The sequence below is a fragment of the Antechinus flavipes genome, chromosome 1 (assembly GCF_016432865.1).
Source record: "Antechinus flavipes isolate AdamAnt ecotype Samford, QLD, Australia chromosome 1, AdamAnt_v2, whole genome shotgun sequence".
Lineage (NCBI taxonomy): Eukaryota > Metazoa > Chordata > Mammalia > Dasyuromorphia > Dasyuridae > Antechinus > Antechinus flavipes.
This window is the reverse complement of record NC_067398.1, coordinates 656,260,190-656,280,158: the sequence shown is the minus strand read 5'-3', so window position 1 is coordinate 656,280,158 and position 19,969 is coordinate 656,260,190. Positions and strand designations below refer to the sequence as shown.

Below are 19,969 nucleotides of genomic sequence, written 5' to 3'. Positions count from 1 at the left end.
GGACTCTACTTCCAGTCGGAGCGAAGTTCCGTTTGATGGGCGTGGGTGCGGCTGAATCGGGGCGCCGGGCGTTCGAGCGGGCGCTGAAGAGCGTGACTATAAGCCAATAATGTTGAGACGCTAAAAAACGGACAGCAGCGTCATCCAATCGCTTCCTGAGGCGCTTCCAATCAGCACAGGCACCGCCCTTCCTTGCATGACGTAAGTAGGGTGGGTAGCAACAGTTGCCCCGGTGAAGGAAACGGAGGCGCCATAGCCACGGTAGTCGTGGCGACCAAGCAACCCGGCAACGAGAGTCAACAACAACAACCGCCCCGGCCGACCCCCCCCACCCCCCCTGCCCGGCTCCGGGACCCTGGCAAATTCCATCCCCCAAAAAAATCTTCTCCGAGGCCCCCCGGAAACCCTCTCGGCGGACAGAAGGGGGGAAAAGCTGAGGTAACGGGGGCGGCCCCTAGGGCTGCGGGCCGGACCGCGGGCGGAAGGACAGACGGGGTCTATTGGGGAGGGGGTCCTACTGTAATTACAGTCCGGAGGGTGGGGGGAAAGGGGGCGGGCGGTCAAAATGGCGTCTGCGGCGCCCCGGCTGCGGCTTGTCGGGGCTGTGCCGTGGGGGAGGGGGGCAAAAGGCGGCGGCGGCAGCGGCGGCTGCAAGGGCGCTGTGCTGGAGGGAGGACAACACCCCTTCCCCCTCCCCCCCTCCGCCCTATTGGGCCCGACCCCTCCCGGAAGGGAGGGCACTACCCGCCTCTCTGTGGAGACTGGTGGGGTAGTGCGGGGGGCTTTTATATCGGGAGGTGGGAAGGGGCGGGGCCCAAGAAGTAGAGCCAATGGGAGTGAGGGAGGGGTACGAAGGCGTGGCTAGTGTTGGAGGGCGGGGCCTTCCTGTCAGGTGTGGGCGGAGCCAATAGGGAGGTTGGTTGCTTGAGGAGGTGGGGGAGAAGTGTGGAGAGCAAAAGAGGAAGCTTTGGCAGAAGATGGGGTGGATCCCAGAGCAGCTGAAGTTTTCTCGTCGGGGACCCACTTGAGTCAGTGTCAGTCAGCGAAGAGGGTGAATGAAGTCTTTCTGGAAAATGGGCCCTGGCATTTATGGGGGAGCTCTAACCCCTTAGTTTCAATAGACCGCTGTTAAGTTTACAAGCTGTTAATTTGGCTAAAGCTCCACTGACTCTCTGGACCTCAGTTTCCCCCTCTGTAAAATGGGTTGAATAATTCATTTTCCCCCATTCCAGATAGCTGCACTTATTGTATTTTGTATTTATATTTGGGTTCCTCCCCCAATACCCAGTGGTTTTTTCACATTAATTTTTAAAAACTAGTTCTGTTGTTTATTTGAATTATGTTACTTGAGTATCTAGCCTCCATTTAAATACTGATTTCATCTAAGACTTTTGTGCCCTAGCATATTTTCCTGTTCCTGCAACGACACATCAAGGCCTTGAGAAGATTAGTTGGAAGTTTCATTGAGGAGTTAGTTATTGGCCAAGAAAGATGATGAAAGGGACCAGATTTGGTGTTGGCTTAAAGGTTTCAAGCAGGCCAGATGTAGTATAATCTGCTTCAAGAGTAGAGACTGAATGTTTCTAAAGCAAGGGAAAGCAAGTTACTTCTACCTCTTGTAATTTGTCAGTGTCAAAGATCTTGTATTTAGATGTGATGACTAGTAGATGTATCCTTTAAGATCTATTTAACATCTAACTTCTCCACCTCTTCCTCCTTTTCAGTAATGGGCAACAAGTATTAAGTAATGCAAAATGTTATCCTGAAATTTCTCAAGAGTCCTTGAGCTGCTTCTCATATCTAGATACAAGTTTTTTTGGTGTCAGTTAAGTCCCAGCCAATGTCAGCTAGGCCATTTTAAGCTAGTCACATGTTCCAGAAGAGGTGCCAGTTGTCAGTATCATATGTGCAGAAGTGGGATGCTGTGGTAAGGACAGACTAGCCCAAGAAGTGCATTCACATCTCTTCTGCAGTTTATGAAACTAGATTATTGATTTACCTATTAGATTAGAAATAAAATGCCTTTGTTTTGTCCGGAAAGGAATAACTCCATTAGTTCATGTGGGTTAAATTTGTTAAAATGGCAGAAAGGCCAAGAAAGGCCAATAACACTATGATCACTCTGGAGCTCTTTATTAGAGATCAGAGTTCCATTTAAGATGCAAATTTACATTTGCTTTTTCTATCTCATAAAAAATTTAAAATTCTTTTTCATTAAACAAGACCTGACTCCTTATTTCAACCTATCCAAATTTTTTTCCCCAAACAGAATTTGAGTTTGGGATTTAAGCTTTAAAAAGGAAATTAATGTAATTGTTATAAGTTGGCCCAGTCCGAAGCAAAAGATGTGAATCCATGAACTAGATGATGATTGAACCAGAAATATATTCACATCTAGGAAAACCAAAAGAGCAAGGAGATCTTAGCATTTCTTGAAAATCTAAACCCAAGATCTAAATCCTACATTTGAGCATTAGCACGTACTGTATTTTGAGCTCATCATAAGCTTACAAATTCAGTCTGAAAACTTTTTAACTTTTCTTGGCCTAGATATAAACAATATTATCATTAACATATCTTTTAAAATTGTATTGTTTGCATTTTTTTTTTTGCTTTTTTTAATTTAGGAAAGCAATATTCTAAAGCAAAATTACTGGTTATTGTTTAATTTTAAAGGTTGGAGTGGGATTTAAGGTATTTATGCCAAATGCAAAGTAAAATAGAAAAATAATACCTAATCCAGTCAGTCTCTTGAAAGTTTATTCACAGAAAGTGTTGCTCTCAGAAGCCATCTGACCCATCCTGGATCTGTACAGGAATCTCCTTTACAACATCTACAATAAAAAGCCAGTCAGCCAGCCTATTTCAAAGGCCTCTATAGAGATCCCCATATTGTGATGCTTCTTAAGCAGCCCAATATACTTTTGGAAAGCTCTTATTGTTAGAAAAATGTCACTTATACCAAGCTTTTCTGCAACTTTCCACTTTTGTTTCTAGTTCTGTCCCAAGGTCATGTAGGATAAGAGGTCCCTTCCAATTCTCCAAATCTTTTTTTGTGTCATTTCTGTTATTTCTTTTCACACTTGAAGATAACCAACTTATTCCTGGGTCTTTTATTTCTAGGCTCTTTTCCATTTTCTTCACCTGATCTTATTTTGCTCTCCTGGATGCTTTCTAGTTTGGCATGTTTTTCAGTTCTACAAAAATTAATTGAACTCCAACTTAAATACAAAGTACAGTGTTTTTAAAGACTAGAAGTTACAAAGAACTGTCTTCAGGAACAGTACATTCTACTTCTTAAAATATGTCACCCAGAACTGAATATAATCATTTCATATAGATAGTCTGATCAAGGGAGATCACAGAACTCATTCTGGAACAGTGTATATCTACAAATATGTGGAAATTCCTTCTAGCTTTCTAGGTATGAAACGTAATAATTTCCTTTCTTTCTTCCTTTACCCTTGGAAAATAGAGAGAGGTTTTTTCCTCCCTATACTTTGGTTCTCAGGATGGTAAACAACTTGCTTAAGTGAAGAAGGAACAGAGCCTGTCTATACTACACTTTGCCATGAACTTTCCAAAATGCATCCTTGAGTTTGTAGCAAAAGCTAAGAATTTCAGGAAAGTACCAGTAGGGCCTGTCTAGCAATGTCACAGTCTAGAGCATCTCCACCCTTTTCCTTTGAAACCACCCTGGTTCCTGTATAGGAGGAGGAGGCAGGGTAGAAACAAACCAGACTCTCCCAAGGATGTCAGACTCATATACTTGGTAGTTCCTCCAAACTACTACCTTATAGAGAAAGTAAATGGCTTTCTCCAGAGTTCTCACTTTTTTTTTTTTTTTTTTTGGTCTATTAGTCTTGCCTGGCTCTTTGTGATCCCATTTGGAATTTTCTTGGCAAAGATACTAAAGTGGTTTGCCATTTCTTTTTCTGGCTCGTTTTAGAAATGAGGAAACTGAGGCAAATAGGGTTAAGTGATTTGCTTAGGGTCACACAGCTAAATCTGAGACCAGATTTGCCCTGAATTCCTCCCAACCTGAGGGCCAATACTCTATTTTGGCATCAACTATCCCAGGCACATCTATTGAAGCCTTTATCCAACCCAGTAATATAAGCCTGGGTCTGTTGGAATCCTAGTGTTAACTTGAAACAAGGTGATAACTCAAGGGAGATGTTAGACTCCCAGCATGCTCTCTGGCCCTAAGAGCTTCAAGGGAGGTGTGAATTCAGATATCTCATACTAAACCCTGAAATTTCCCAAATGTGTGAACTTCAATGAATAAAGGTGTGAACACAAGCATTGTATCAATTACATTGAATTAACGCTAGGATTCTAACATCTCCCTTGAGTTATCACCTTGTTTCAAGTTGAGTTAACACTAGGATTCCAACATCTCCTCCTTTCTTTTGTTTTAGAACATAATGTGGTCATGACCTCCCTGACTTCTCAGGGAGGTGAGAACCCCAAAAAGGTGATCTCTCCTTCCCTGACTGCTCAAAAAAGGAGTGAAAGCACCATAAAAAGAAGGTGGTCACGCCCTCCCTGACATCTCAGGAAGGGAGATGAAAACACCAAAGGAAAGAGGAAGTCAAATCAAATTAGCGGGTTTCTGAAGGGGCTCACTTGAAACAGGTACACATAAATCCATCAATATGAGCCAGAACTTGAAACAGATATACATGGTATACATAAATCTATCAATATGGGAGGCATTACGCATAATTTACATAAGCACATAGCAATATAACACAGGCTAGTAGTAATGTAACAAATAACATGAATCAATCTGAGAATTTACACGTGTCCATAAATCCTAGAAATAGTCCAAAAGGAATCCATTGTCCATTAGTTCATGTGCCAGGAATCCAATAGTTCCTGTAAGCTCTGAAGTACTGCAATAGTCTTATCAATAATTTTTCATCTCAAGGAATCCAATGATTCTTGCTGGTTTTTCAAGAACTAAAACAGTCTCATCTTGTGTTAGGAAATCCAATGATTCCTGAAGATTTTAAAAGTTCTTTTAACAGTCTCATTGTCAGCCATGTTCTTTCAGTGTCAGATGTTTCTTAAATCTTCTCCTTTGTTTTGAGGTTTTTATCTTTTTCTGTTTCTTTCTGATGGACAAGGTGAATACGGCTCATTGGCACCCAAGTTGAGTTAACACTAGGATTCCAACATATGTCCAGTTACCCAGATAAGAAGTTATTGACATTGAGTTAGGTAGTAGCCAATGGGAGATGCCTGTCCCCCCCAGACATTTCCTAGATGCCATTTGGTTCAGACTAAGACTGAGAGAGAGGCTTAACTTGGTTGGATATGTAAAGCCCCGACCCCCCCCCCCCCCAAAAAAAAAAAATTAGATCTAGAATGACAAGATTTCTTACCTCAGGAGCACCTGGAAAAATTCATAAGATTCCCTATTATAGAAACAGGGCAGCTTTTAAATAATATTCACTGTATGCCTTTGTTTGCTGAAACTTAGTTTAGGCAAAATAGAACTAAGTCCTTCTTTGGAGACCAAATCTTGCCCAACTGTTTTACCCATAGTGATCACCTGGATTTTCCCAGATGGAAGAGTTTCTAGGGTAATAGATATTTCCTTCTCACTTTCTATCTCCACTTAATCTCAACTCATGAAATCTTTTCTGGGTATTGTTATCCTACAAACTTATGTTTCCAAAAAGAAGCAAGGGATGCATGAAAGATCTAAAGAATCTTTCGGAGCTTAGTACATTTGAGAAATAACCTAAATCATTAAAGCTAATTTCCTGGCGGGCTGGGATTGCCTGAAAGCCAGATTCCTAATCCAGCCAATATGGCTTGGAAAGCCTGATTCATCTTCCTCTAAAAACAGCCATACTTGTTCTCTGTTCTCTGTGTTCCAAACAAACTGACCAGGCTCCCAGGAACTGTCAGGATGTGGCTTGTTCCATGACAGAGACAGATGGTAGACCAATCTTCTCAATAGTTAGAAGAACAGATCCTTTCTGTCTGTGGGTAGAGAGTACCTCACTTCTAAGAGACTGAGGTGGTTAACCCCAAGAGAATGTTTTTTTTTCATGCATGATAAAGACCAAAACATTTGTTCTACCTGTCCTAGAATCCATTATATCAAAAGAGAAAAATCTGTGAAGCTCTTAGCATGGTAGCTGGCACACAGTAGGTGTAATATAAATGCTTATTCTTTTCCTTTCCTTCCTTTCTTCCTTTTATAATCCATCTGTAGCTCTGACTATTACTCTACTCTCCTTGAAGGATCAGTTTGAGTTAGAACTGGAAAGACTACAAAATCCCTATATTTACCTATTCATCCCTCTTCTGGCCTATCTGATTATAGCCATTTATCTAAGGTCAAATTTGTGCTTGAGACAAGGCGCAGTTTGATATAGTAGAAAAATAGCTCATTTTGGATAGATTAAGGTTTCCTGTATGCTACTCATGTGACCTTGAGGATATTCCTTCACATCTCTTAAGCCTGTGAACCAAATGACCTCTAAACTTCCTTTTAATTTTATTTTGTCATTTCCCTTGCTTCCTTAAAAAGCTCCCATTCCCAGCCTTCTAAAACTAGACTTCCCCCTTTCAGATTACTTCTATTTACTCTCTGTATATCAATCCGTTCCCCCGTGTTTATATGTTGTCTCTTCCATTAGGATCTGAGTATCTGGAGAGTAGGAGCTGTTTGGGCTTTTCTGTGTATCCCCAGTGCATGGCACAAAATCAGTATGCTTGTTGACTGCCAACTGACTGGAGTGAGTCCTTAGATTTGAAATGTCCAGGTGTTATTTCACAATTCTTATTTTTCTAGATGAATCTCCTCATTTTCTCTTCTATCAGTCTTCTCTAAGGATGATGAAGGTTCTTGCTTTTTTTCTCTGAGCATTTCCCTACTGAAGACAGCTTGATTCTATCCTAATGCATTTTAACCAAACTGAATTAAAAGCTTTGGAAGACTAACCTTTTAGTCACTTTGGACTCAATATCCTCACTTGCTTCTCCCCCCCCCCTTTCTTCCAGCCCCCCACCTCCTGTCGCCTTTCTTTAAGGAGAGAACACAGATCACACTGGATTGAGCCCATAGACCTTCCAAGATTTCTATGTTCAGTGCCCCAAGGCAATGTTCCAAGGTGGTTATCAGTGATGAAATCTTAAAAGTCTTGTGTATCCCAGCTTCTTTCCTTAGCTTTTTCTGCCTAGCACAGATGTAGACAAACCTTTTCTGTTCCTGTCCACACCACCTTCGAGAGGCCCCTAGACTAAACTTGTTTCTCACCTTTGGAAAGAAGGACTTCTTTTTGATGCTGAGCTCATCTTGTTAAAGTTTCATAGAATTCCTATAACCATATCCTTGCCTACTGGCCCATACCCATCATGGTTCTTATCACAACTCCCTGAGCTCAATCTTTGTCTTTTAGACTTAAGAATCCCTGTTCCTATAGTCTATCCTCAGGCAATAATCAATTTCCTACCAGCTAAGACTGTTTTTTGTTGATATACTATGGGCATTCTCTAGTTCCATTTAGAGCTCCTTAGAGTTGAAGCAACAGAGTTTGAATTGTGGACATACCAGTTTTTTGTTTTTTGTTTTTTTTTTTTATAAAAAAGCAAGGTTTTTTGTGTTTTAACTCTTTCTTGATGATGCTCAACATTTTCTTTGCCTTTGACAATAGCAGTACATTAGATTAACATGTACAAACTTCTCTTCATTCTAAATCTCTTCAACTCTTTCCATCTTATTGAGCTCTCTTCTGAAAATATCACATCCCTGGTTGACCCCCTCCAGTATTAGTAGTTTCTTCTCTCATATTCTCTAATATGCTGGGTGAGGAGGATGAGTTTTCACACTTCTTGCTTCTCATTGTTACTTTCAGACCCTTCTCCTTCCACCATTACTCAGAAAACTTCCTTTAAGGTTACTCCCATCTAGATTACCTAGCCCAAATTCTTATTGCTTTGATTTACCAGCCCTATCTTAGAATCACTTTTTAAGGATGAGGATGAACTAAATATGTAGGCACAGAGTAAAGAGAGAATGTGAGAAAGAGGAAAATTTGGGGAAAAGGATACAGTGAGGAAGAAATGGAAAGGGAGAAAATTGTTTGAGAATACACAAAAGTATTCTCAAAAAATTGATACCTAAGGCACACATGCTCCCCCCCTTACACACACAGAATAAAAGATTTTAATTCAATTTTTAAAATAAAAATAGCCTTTTATTTTCCAAAATACATGTAAAGGTAGTTTTCACCATTCACTCTTGCAAAACCTTGTGTTCCAGATTTTCTCTTTCCCTCCCCACTGTCTCTCCTCTTCTAGATAGCATGTAATCCAATATAAGTTAAACATGCAATTCTTCTAAATATATTTCCACATTTATCATGCTGCAGAAGAAAAATCAGATCAAAGAGAAAAAAAACAAACAAGCAACAAACAACATCAAAAAAGTTGAAAATACTATGTTGTAGCCCACATTCAATCCCCATAGTCCTCTCTCTGGATGCAGATGGCTCCATCACAAATCTAATAGAATTGTCCTATAATTCAATTTAACAAGTTAACAACTGCATGCCAGAGAGGCAAAATGATATAGTAGATAGAGTTGGTTTTGGAGCCAGGAAGAATTGACTTAAGGCTCTGCTTCTGACACACATTGGCTATTCAATACTGGGTAGGTTCTTTAGGAACTTATCAAGCCTGCATAGATAGAAGGAGTTCCCTTTACCAATGCTAGGCACTGGGGAAAAATACAAAAACAACTAGTTCTTGTTTTCAAGGATCCTACATTTTACTAGGAGTTACCATATATACAAAAACAAATACAGTACAAAGAAAATTTAAGGGAGAGGAAAGACTAACAACAATTAGGGAATCAGGACATGGCATGTAAGCTGAGCTTGGAAGAAAGCAGAGATGAGGAGGAAATATATCCCAGCCTTGAGGGTCCACATCTGAAATTGCAACGTCCATGTCACTGAATTCCATAATCGTAACATCAGTCATAAAATCTTTTCCATCCATCTTTCCTTCTAAATCCATTCTTTGGCTCCATTATACCATCCAATATAGTACTCCTCATCCATCTTTGTCCTCCCAGTCCATTATCCCTTCTCTATCCTGGTTTGGAGTTGTTGTTTGGCACATGGTCCGGTAGTAGCCCACAGGTGCTAATTAATTGTTGATTTGACCTTAGAGTTGACCAGTTCAGCTATGCTTTTTCCTCTGCCTTGGAGTCCTTTGCCCCTGTGTAATACTACTATTCATTCCCTGCCAATCCCCAATCTTGCATCACTCCATTGCCTGCTTTCTCATACCCCAGAACTGCTGTTTATCACTGGAGGATGTATATAATATACATATTATTATATGTTCAACACCGGAGTATGCCAACTGTGGTCCTTTACTAATTACTTAGTCAATAAACATTTATTAAACTCCTACTTTATGCTAGAACTCATATTATCTCATGTTATCTCATTGCTATATAGCCATCCCTATATTCTTCTTTGATTATCCCATTCTTTGTAAAGCATATCATAGACCTCTTCTAATAACTAAAACTACTCTCAGCAGATGCCTTTGTCTCTTCTCTCAGAATACCGAGGCCTTTTGTCATGATCTCCCACTTCTCCCCTACTTGATTCCTCAAGGGTCCTCTACATTTCACTCATCCTTGCCGCCTCTAATCTGGTCCCTGAGGGAAGGTAAGATTCCTCTTATCAGAGCCAATTTTCTACCTGCCTTTCTCATATCTTCCTCCAGGAGTTTACCTCATTCATTATTCCTTCTTTTTTATCTTCACTGTCTTTCCATCTACTTGCTTTTACCTCAGTGTCTACACCAAACTTAGTTCTGTCTCATCCTTTAAAAAACCGTCACTTAAATATTCCATCCCTTCAAAATTATATTGTATCTCTTTTTTTCCTTTCACTGCCAAAATACTTGAAACAATTGTCTATACTTATTGACTTCTTTACAATCCTCTCACTTTTTAAAACGCTTCATTTAAACAAGTTATCCAGAACATCTAAATCCCAGATTCCAAGAATATATGCATTCCTTCCTCATCAGAACCAGTTAGTCATTGAGACTCCATTGGGCTTGTATCCCTCCTCTGTACCAGATGCTTTCATCCAGCCTCTCCCCAGGTGTTAATATTTCTTCTTCCCTCTTTAATTATTTTGTATCGTATTTTTGTATATACAGTATCATTGTAATAGAATGTAGAATCCTGAAAGGCAGGGATTATTTTAATGTGTCTTTATTATCTACATGGCTTTGCTCATTATAGGCACTTGAATATTTGAAGTAAATTATTAAGGTACAAGTCATATGACTTGAATATACCTTTCTACATCTCAACGATTGCCTTCTCTTGTAGGTGCCACATTTTGAGATGCATCATGACCAATTGTAGAATTTTAGAAGAAGGCAACTAATATAGGGAAAGGTCTAAAAACTATACCACATGACACAGAGTTGAAAGAAGTGGCATCTTTAATCAAGAAAGGAAAAAGTGATAAAAGCCCCAGGTCTCTGAAAGGTCATGCCATGTCAAAGAGGAAGTAGATTTGTTTTATGCTTTTCAGAAGACAGAACTAGCTTCAAAAGGTGGATATTATAGGAAACAACAGATTGCCTCCAAAAAGAATGAGAATCTAGTCACTGATCTCTGATGCAATGTTGTAGAAGAGAATCCAGTATGAGGGATGTTGACCTAGGTAATGTTTCAGTTAGCTTCCATTTTTAAGATTGATGGCTGGGAAGAAGAATGCAGTAGATGTCTCCTTAGGCTGTTGGGTTCTGCTGCCTCCTCAGATGGGGATAGAATGGTGAACTGAAGAAACTAAATGTGAACAATCCTACTTCCCCACTTTTAGAGGGAACATAAAAGGCTGACCGTGGATGCCAGATGAGAGGACCAAAGAGGTACAGGTATACCCCATTGGGAAAAACACGAAAGAGAAAAGAAGTAATTTAACAGAGCTAATCTTTTTAGGATTCTCAGAAAGAGTCTGAAGTCTAAGCCTTTTGAAAATAGAAGTTGATTGGAGGAAATAAGCAGGTCTTAGCCAAAGATGAGATGGAACAGATATGACTGACTAACTCCATTCCTTATAGCAGCAAGATCAAATTAACTCCATCCCTTATAGCAGCAAGATCAAATTAAGGGCCTTTCTCCAGATTGTAGTCTGATTTGAGAGGTCAAACTCTTTCTTTCCCTTTTAGCCACAAATTTTCTTTTTCTTTCCGTCCAATATTTTGGACAGAATCTTATCTGTAGTGTATCTTATCTGTACTGTAACCGAATCTCTCTTCACTCCCCATTGCCTTCAGAATAATAAGGGCGATTGGTTATTATCTTTCATGCAGGAAGAAATAGAATTTCCAAATGACCTTTCCATAGGAGAAGCAGAATGAATTAGAAAGCAATTAGCTACTGAGTAGGAAAGTCAGGCTGGGAGAGCTAGATGTGTCCCCCCAACACACACACACACACACACACACACACACACACACACACACACACCATGTTTTCAACCCCAAACTATCTCCTGGTTTGTAAGTGGTACCATAGGAAAAGTAATTAGTAATTACAAGAGCTATCTCATCTGCTTTTACCATTGAACTCATTGGTTAGTAGGCCACTTGTGGACCAGGAAGTAGACTCCAAAATGATTGACCACTCTCTTTTCTTGGAAAAGAGGCAGGGTTCATCAGGTATCAGCAAAAAGTTTCCAGCAATCAGATTTGTTTGCCTTGGCTGCAAGATCAAGGATGTTAGAGTAGCTAGGTTGCCATGTAGATCTGTACTGATGATTCTTTGGAATTGGCAAGCCTTATGTCAGACTTGGGAAAATGGCAGCCAGCGAAAACTGCCTGATAACCAAGTTGAGACAAATAGTTCATTGGCATTCTTGGAATTTTTCTGATTCATGGTATCCTTTGCCCCAGTGTCCCCTGGAGAAAGCTAAGCAAGAGAATTCTGTTGGGATGAGGCAAAAAAGGAATTATTTTCTCTTTGTTACAGAGGGGGAAAATGAACTACAATGAGCTGCTCACAGGCCCACCCTATGAACTTCAATGTCAGAATTAGAAATTGACTCCAAGACTCCTACTGCTAATCTTATGATTCTGACTGGCTAAGAGTGGAGGAGACTTGACCTGGCGTAGGCAACTGCTGGGAAGGCAAGGGTGTGCAGTGTTCCTATTTTAGGGGACAAATGACTAGAGAAGAGCTGCTGGTCAGGGTTAGGGCAAAAGGCTCATTTTGTGCCAGTAGCTACTACTAAAAGAGATCCTGCTTCTTTCTCCCCACCACCTCCCAGACCTAGACTTGGGCATGTCTTTCTCCTTTGAGGAAAGGCTAGACTAGATTGGGGCGGGCTCTTGATCACATGCCTTTTTCATTACTGCATTTCAAGCCTAGACCCAAACCAGTATTCCTCTGATGTAGCCTCAGGACCAAATCATTCCTATTTAGCAAATGGGAAAACTGGATTTCCAGATGAACAGTGGCTTTGTGGCCATGCCAGAAGCCCTTTGGGTAGGGTCCAGATTAGTTCTCAGATGTGGGAGGAGATTTCTGCTCTAGTCATTAGGAATCATGATCTCCTAGAAAAGGTTTCATATCTAGTTGCTAATAACAGCATTTTTGTTAATCAATTTTTACTAGGGAAAAGAGACTTCAAATATTCTCTTTGAACCTTCAACGTCCCTTGATGTTCAATGCCTTAAGAGGTAGCCTGATGCAATGAAAGGAAGGCTCCCTGGCTCTGATATCAGAGATTCCCCAGTTGTAAAATGGAGGGGTTGGACTATAGAATTGCTGAGGAGCCTTCCATTTTTATGTAAGGACTATGACTCCTTGCATTTATATAGTTTAGTGTGGCTTTGGCAATTTATAGATCAAAGGGACTCTTTTAGGGAAAAAGATTTGGAAATAAGAATAAACTAGGTGTGCAACAGGATCCAAAATTAGAGAACACTAGTTGGCTATGGAACTATTTTAACTCTTTTTTTAGAAACCCAGATTGCTCTGGGAAGATGAGATGGTAGGGACCTCTTGGTCTAATATAAAAAGCAAAGACAGCAGGATCTCATCAGACATTTGTTTGCCATTGAGGGCTCAGAGATGGTGGAGCATGGTCTAGCCAGGCCTCCCTGTGCAAGCAGTGGCTACCAACGCTGCCAGGGACCTAGAAGGCCAAAGTTAAATAGAAATGTGGGCATTTTACCAGCATTTGAATAGTAGAGAAAGGCTGGCTGGAGCCCCAGTCAGTAAGGGATTGGCCTCAGGGACCTTCAAAGAATTGGTTCTCGTTCTAGTTCTGATAATGACTTCACCTGTGGTCCTCACCATGCACCCATACTGTAAAGGACTCTTAATTGGTTATGGGACGTGGGATCTAATTAAATTAGTGGCAAACCAAAATGACCTCTGGGAGCTGTATGATGTCCATGATTTTCTCTACTGTGGATTAATTCTCGTTTTTTCCTTCTTTTGTTTTTTTCCTCTTCCCAAGGAAGCAAAAAAAAGCCTTATTTATTATCATTTTCCCCACTGTTGGCATGGCAACACAGGCGTACGTTACTGAGCTTCAGGCGGCCCCGCAACCACCACAGCCTCAACAAGCCCCTCCACAATCTCAGCCCCAGCCACCACCACCACCACCACCACCACCACCACCAGCGGCCCCTCAGCCACCACCTCCGCCACCTCCGCCACCTCCGCCACCTGCTGCCTCCACCTCCCAGCCACAGTATGTTAGTGAACTGCAGAGCCCACAGCCCCAACCTGCCAGCCAGAAACAGTATGTGACTGAGATCCCAGCCCCCCCAGCACAGTCACAGCCCAGTGGCCAGCCTGCCCCAGCCCCGGCCCCTCAGCAGTTTATCGTGGTGACAGTCTCAGGTAAGTACTAGAAACCCAGTTCTTTAATCCTTACATGAGATGCTTGGGAACTTCCCACCGATGAAAAACCCTTGGGATTAGATTCTAGCATTACAAAAGTTTCAAGCTATCACAGGTTTAAGGTACCTGGTTCTAATGCCCCATAATCTCTGATGTAGTAGCAAGATTGGAGCAGCTAGATGGCACAACATATAGACTATTGTGCTTGGAATCTGGAAGATTGAAGTTCATATCCTACCTCAGATACACACTGGCTGTGTGATCCTGGGCAAGTCACTTAATCTGTGTATTTCAGTTACCTCATTTGTAAAATAACATTAATTATATCACCTACCTCCCAAAGTTATTATGATGAACAAATGAGATAACATATGAATTGCTTTGTAAATCTTAAAGTACTATATAAGTACTAGCTGCTGCTATTATTAATTTTATTATTTCTAATAATTGTTTTTGTTTAGATGCTATTAATTAATCATAATGATAGTACCAGTAGAAATAGACTTACTCTGATATCTCTTTATAGTAGGGAAATGATCTTAGTTTTTCAAAGGCATGCCAGCAGGCTCTGCTTATTTTATCAAGCTGGAATAGTATCAGTTGTGAGACTGCTGACACATCCCATGGCTTCCAATGAAGGTTGGATAATCTCTTCAGGGAATTGGCTGTTAGGTGATGAATTTTTTTAACCACAGAAACTCACAGAATTTGTCTAAAGAGAAGGCTAAGAGTTGACATTATTATTGTCCTCAAATGTTTGAAGAGTTCTTTTTCAGAAGAGTGATTACATATGTTCTACCCGGGTCCATCAAATAGAGCTGAGATCAGTAGAAATTTTGAGAAAGCAGTTTTGATTCATTAGTGAGGAAAAATTTCCTAAGTATTGGAATTGTATAGTTGAATGAAATATGTTGTCACTTGAGATCTTTTAAATGGAGGTGGTTATTTAACCTCTTGTCAGTATTTTAGAAGGGATTCTTGCTTTGCCTAAGGATTAAAGAATTTCTGGAGATCCTCCCAATTTTAGGTGTTTATGACAATGCATAGGAGGAATTGAGCTCTTCATCAGTCAAAGAATTAGCCATGATGATGAAATTGTGCATCCTTCAAGTATAATTACAAATAATAGTATTCTTTTTCCTTTTACTAAAGAGATTGCTAACAGCATCAGCATGTGGTTATAAAGAATTCACATGCCTTTATGTGGAGGGAAGCTTTCGTTTTCTAGGGGGCTCTGAAGCAGGGCAGAGCAGAGAGCCAATCATTGAGTTGATAGTCCTAAAAGTTTCTGGCCCAGTCCCTGCTTCCAACCTCCAGGCATCATAAGATTCCCAGCAGACACCTAAGTTATATGACCTTAATGGATTCCCTTGTATTTTTCTTCCAAATGATTATACCATAATGATCACAGAATTATTCTCTACTCTACTCCTCCTCCCTGTCCCAAGTGGTGGCATTATTACTGAAGGCACTTAAGGCCAGTGAATCATTTGCAAGTCTGGTCACTGGGAGAACTAGGTTAGAGATAGGAAACAAAAGGTCAAAATACAGAAGTTGAAAGAATATATTTTTCTAAGGAGCAGTGTTCTGACTAAGCAATCTTGTTCATTTAAATAACGGAGATGCTGGATACATGTACAGGAAAATCTCCGTGTGTTTGAAGTTCTGGTTAGTGAAGGGCCAGGTAAATGAAAATGAACATCAGGACAATCTTGTCCAACTGGGGGAATGAGTCTCAGCCTGGGAGAAGAAGAAGAGGATAAGGTCTGCTTTTGGGGATTTCATTCCTTTTGCCATCTTTGTCAGCTTTAATTGGGTATACCTCAAATTCAGGTGTAACTGAGTAGGATGAGCTTGCAGTCCCATAACAATCCACTGGAGGTATTACTGAGCTCACCCCACCATGGGGTGCTCTTATATTGCTCAGTTGAGCCCTCTGTGGAAATTGTCTTTGATTCTATTTCAGCCAAAATTTTTATCATTGACTAAGATGAAGATCTAAATGGCATGTTTATTGTTGTATGCTAATAACTGTCAGATGAGAGAGGTGGTAAACATAATAAATGGAGGAACTGAGATTATAGGTAGGCTGAAATTCCATGGGAGAAAGTCCTGTATGGGGGGTTGTTTGATCATAAATGATCAGGGAGACTGTCTAGAAAAGAGATGTGGAGATTTTAGTGATTGTGAGCTCCCTGTGAATCCACAGTGATGTGGCCAATAGACATATGTACCTCTTTGCTTGTATTAGCAGGTAGATTGTCTAAGAGGAGGCCAATTGAGATCTCTCTTCTTTTCCCTGGTTATACCCCTTTCACGGTAAAGAATGGAGGGAGTGAGAATAGGTGCGGAGGACAGGTACCATACTGGTGAGGGCTCAGCAAGAGTGTGTAGTCTAGAAAAGAGAATATTTGTGGGAGTCCCAGAACTGCTATCTTCATATGTTTGTGGATTGAATGAAGGATCAGACTTATAGCTGGGATGGTGTGTGTATGTGTGTGTGTGAAAGTTACAGAGAGACACTTCAGCTCAGTCTAAGAGAAGACCTCTTAGTAATTGGAGCCACCACCTAAAGATGGAATAGAGGCTTCAATGTGTAATGAGTTCTTTGTCATTGAAGTATGGATGGCTGTTTCCTGGATACTGTAGAGGAGATCTCACGTAGGTTAAATGACCCACAAGCCTTTAGAATCCTTCCAGCCTTATCACTTATTGAGATTGATAGGACAAAAGAGACGGGCAAACATGTCCCTTTCTTTCAGTTCTCCTTTTTTTCTGATTGTTTTCATTTTGTCAGTCTTCATGGTCATTCCCTTGGACAAAATATCTATTTTCCAATCCTCTAAAATACTGAAAAGGGCTTTGAGATACTTTAGTCCTGATTATTCAAGTTGTTCATCCAGGGTAAAACATTTCCACAGGGGCACCCTCAGATACCTTACCACAGGAGACTGGCCCAGGCTCAGGACTGCCAGACCCTGTAGGCCAAGAACTGTCTATGTCTATTTCATGGCCAGAAGCAATTGGAAATTATTCAGGGATCAGAGGAGGGAAGAAGAGGAAGGGAGTAGGGGCCTGGCATGGGTTCTTTGGAGTGAGACCTGGAACACACATACAGGAGGCAAGTTGAGGAGAAAAATGAAAAGCTGACTAGTCTAACAACAGAATCCTGTCCCCAGCCAATCTGCCCTGGAGGTGACTTTAAAGATGATACTGGCAGTGATCAAATTACTCACAGTTGGGAACAATACTTTGAATTCATAAATCTCTGTCCTCAGAAGCAGCAGAAGTTTTGAAAGAAATCTGAGCAGAAAGGGTACTGTAAATGATAGTGGGCTCCATGCCCAGAGAGGCTGGATGCCCAGCTGAGGATAGGATGTGCATTCTGGGTCTCCTAGATCCTCAGGAAGAAAGAAAGTAGCCCTTTGGTACCAATGTCAGTCTTAAGATTGCACTGAATGATGCTTTCTTCTCACAAACTTTAGGACAGAGCCCCAGAAAAATAAGGGCAAGATGATATGTCATAGGATTTACATCTGAAATCTTTATTTCTTTTGTATTGCACTGTCTTGGAAATGTATTACTGTATTGGTGGGGGAGGGGGAGGGCAAGTTTGAATGTCCTTGCAAGGATCACAAGAGATTATATAGGGTGGTCATGAAATCTGGAAAGTTCTGATTAGTAGGAAGTTTTTCTCTGTATTTCACTGAACTCTTTGTCTCTTTAAAGCAAAACATCTCTTTATTCCCCCTACCCCTCTACCCCCAAAGTCTCCACCTGGCTGGAGGATGTCCCTTACCTGTTTTCCATGATTTCTAAGAGTGGAAGTGTGGTGGGCCTCTGGAAATTCTGAATCCTGCAGGTGTCTTATGAACCTATTTCCCTAGTCATCTGGTCTTTTTTATCGTTTGTTTTTATGTGAGCCTACAGATAGGGAAACAGAGGCTTACACAGTGATGTCATAGATCTTAAGTCATATAGGATATCAAGGACAGAGCTGAGTTGAAAGCCTCAGACCTGTATGATGCCTGGTACATACACACTTAGGCTGGGAGCCAGGAAGCTGCCCAAGTCCTATGACAAATGGGAATTTTAGTTAGGAGCCAAGAACAGCTCCATTTCCAGGAACCTTTTTCCTCTCCCCAAACCAGCTCCCTAGTGGCAGTGGGAGATCTCTTGGTTGGTAGCATTGCACAGTCTGCATTGGACTCTATGGCCCAGAGGCAAGCCCTGATTTCTGGCCTTGCCTAACACCATATATACCCCAACAAGGAAAGAGGCTCTCTCAACATTCTGCCCCCTACCTATAAAGGACCCTTTTTCCTAAGAAAGTCAAAGACTTTAACTGGGAATTAAATTCATCCTCACAACCTTCCTTCACTGAAAGAATCACTCCTTATATTCAGATAAGGCACCTGAAGTCCGGCTGGCTTGAGACACACATCACATCCAGTGGGAAAGCTGAAGATCAAGTGAGAAGGAATTCAGTGCCACTCTCCATTATAGCCCCCAGCACTCTGGCTATTAACTTCAAGACTTGAGGGCTCTTGGGGGAGGGCCTTTCTCACAAATTTCTGCACGCATCCATACATACACAGGAACAAAAAGCATAGACAGACCTACCCAGAGAGAGACGTATGCATATGGGAGGACACGACCACAGACCAAAGAATCTCAGGATTCAAATGGACCTCATTTAGTTCACTCTTATCTGAAGAGAAATTCCTGCTGTAGTTTGCCTGCCAAAGCATCCACTTCTTGAAGTTTTTCAGTTATGAGAATTTACTACTTTCTAAGGCAGAGTGCTCTGCTTTTGCACAGCTGTAATCCCTTTCCATCTGACTCCTTGGCCTGAGCCCTGAGCCAAGCAGGATAAGTCTGATCCCTCTTCCATAGGACAGCCCAGCAATGTAGCGACGTGGAGCACAGATGTGGATACCCATAGAGAGAGGTGTACATGAGAAAAGGGGACAGTAGGTAAGGAGGCTGAGGAGAAACACTTGCCTACCCCCTCCCCACCTCCATGATCGAGCACAGACATTCAGACTCTCCACACACACTCCCATAGACACAGACGCGATCGCAGAACAAAGGAGATAGTCCCAAAGTCATGGCCACAGGTGCGCGTGCGCCCACACACAGAGGCACCTTGCAAGCACAGAGCCACAGGGCTCACGCACGAATGTACAAAGCAGTAAGCTGGAAGGTATTGGGAAGCTCACTTACCAGTGCTGGCTTCTCACGGGGCTCTGAGCACTGCTAGAAAAGCAAGCCGATTCGAGCCTCGGCCCTGGCCTAAGGACTCCAACTATTAGCTTGGTAACAGTAAGTGCTGCTCTTCCTCTGGACTGGGGATTTGTGAGATAAAGGGACAGTTGCTATTAACGTTGGGCTTTGTCCCAGGGTCCCTCTTGTCAGACTTCTTCAAGCAGCAGCCAGAAATGACACCCAGCCCACCTCTGAGCTGTGAGACAGGAAACACGACACCAAGCCGAGCCAAAACTCCACTTTCCTCCATTCCTCCAGCCCAATGTTTCCAGCTTAGTTGATGTCCCATCCCTTTGAGTGGGGACACAGCGTCCCAGCTTAGGTTACCCACACACCTAGGTGTGTTGGGAGCATCACGTGGCACAATACTTTCTCAAGTTGCTCCCAGCCTTCCCAGTTGAGCTGGAGTCATTAAATGCCTCTTCCCTTGAGGCCCCACAAGAATGCCAAGGGAGGCCCAAATAAAATCCAAGAGAAAGCAGTTAAGCTAAATCCAGAAACTGATGACTTTATAGGCTATCCTGAGGACTCTAGCTGCCAGAATTATTTCAGTAAGCATTGATTGCCATCATCATCATCCCCTGGGATTCATCCCACTTCCCCATCACTGAGCAGCATTGGGGTTTGATTGCTCTCTTTCTCATCAGATCAGTACACGAACTGTCTTGGTAGAACGATTATGCCTAATTGGCTAGGACCCAGCTTTGCAGCAGCTTCCCAAGCATCATCCCCAGAGGGCTCAGTCACGCCTGAAGCCAAAAGGGCAAGTTTGAAGCTCCTAAG

At 41.7% G+C, this 19,969-nt stretch overlaps 1 protein-coding gene across 8 annotated transcripts in view; it reads left to right on the top strand.

Annotated features, from left to right (window-relative positions):
• Window positions 1-104: 104 nt before the first annotated feature.
• Window positions 105-19,969, top strand: part of RFX1 (regulatory factor X1) — a 35,976-nt gene continuing 16,111 nt past the window's right edge. For 4 of the 8 annotated variants that reach the window (XM_051971678.1, XM_051971679.1, XM_051971680.1 and 1 more), the window contains exons 1-2: window positions 105-201; window positions 13,530-13,918. In XM_051971678.1, coding sequence (XP_051827638.1) covers window positions 197-201; window positions 13,530-13,918 — 394 coding nt within the window. In that variant the 5' untranslated portion in view covers window positions 105-196. The other 4 variants (XM_051971673.1, XM_051971676.1, XM_051971675.1 and 1 more) reach the window with 4 other exon arrangements.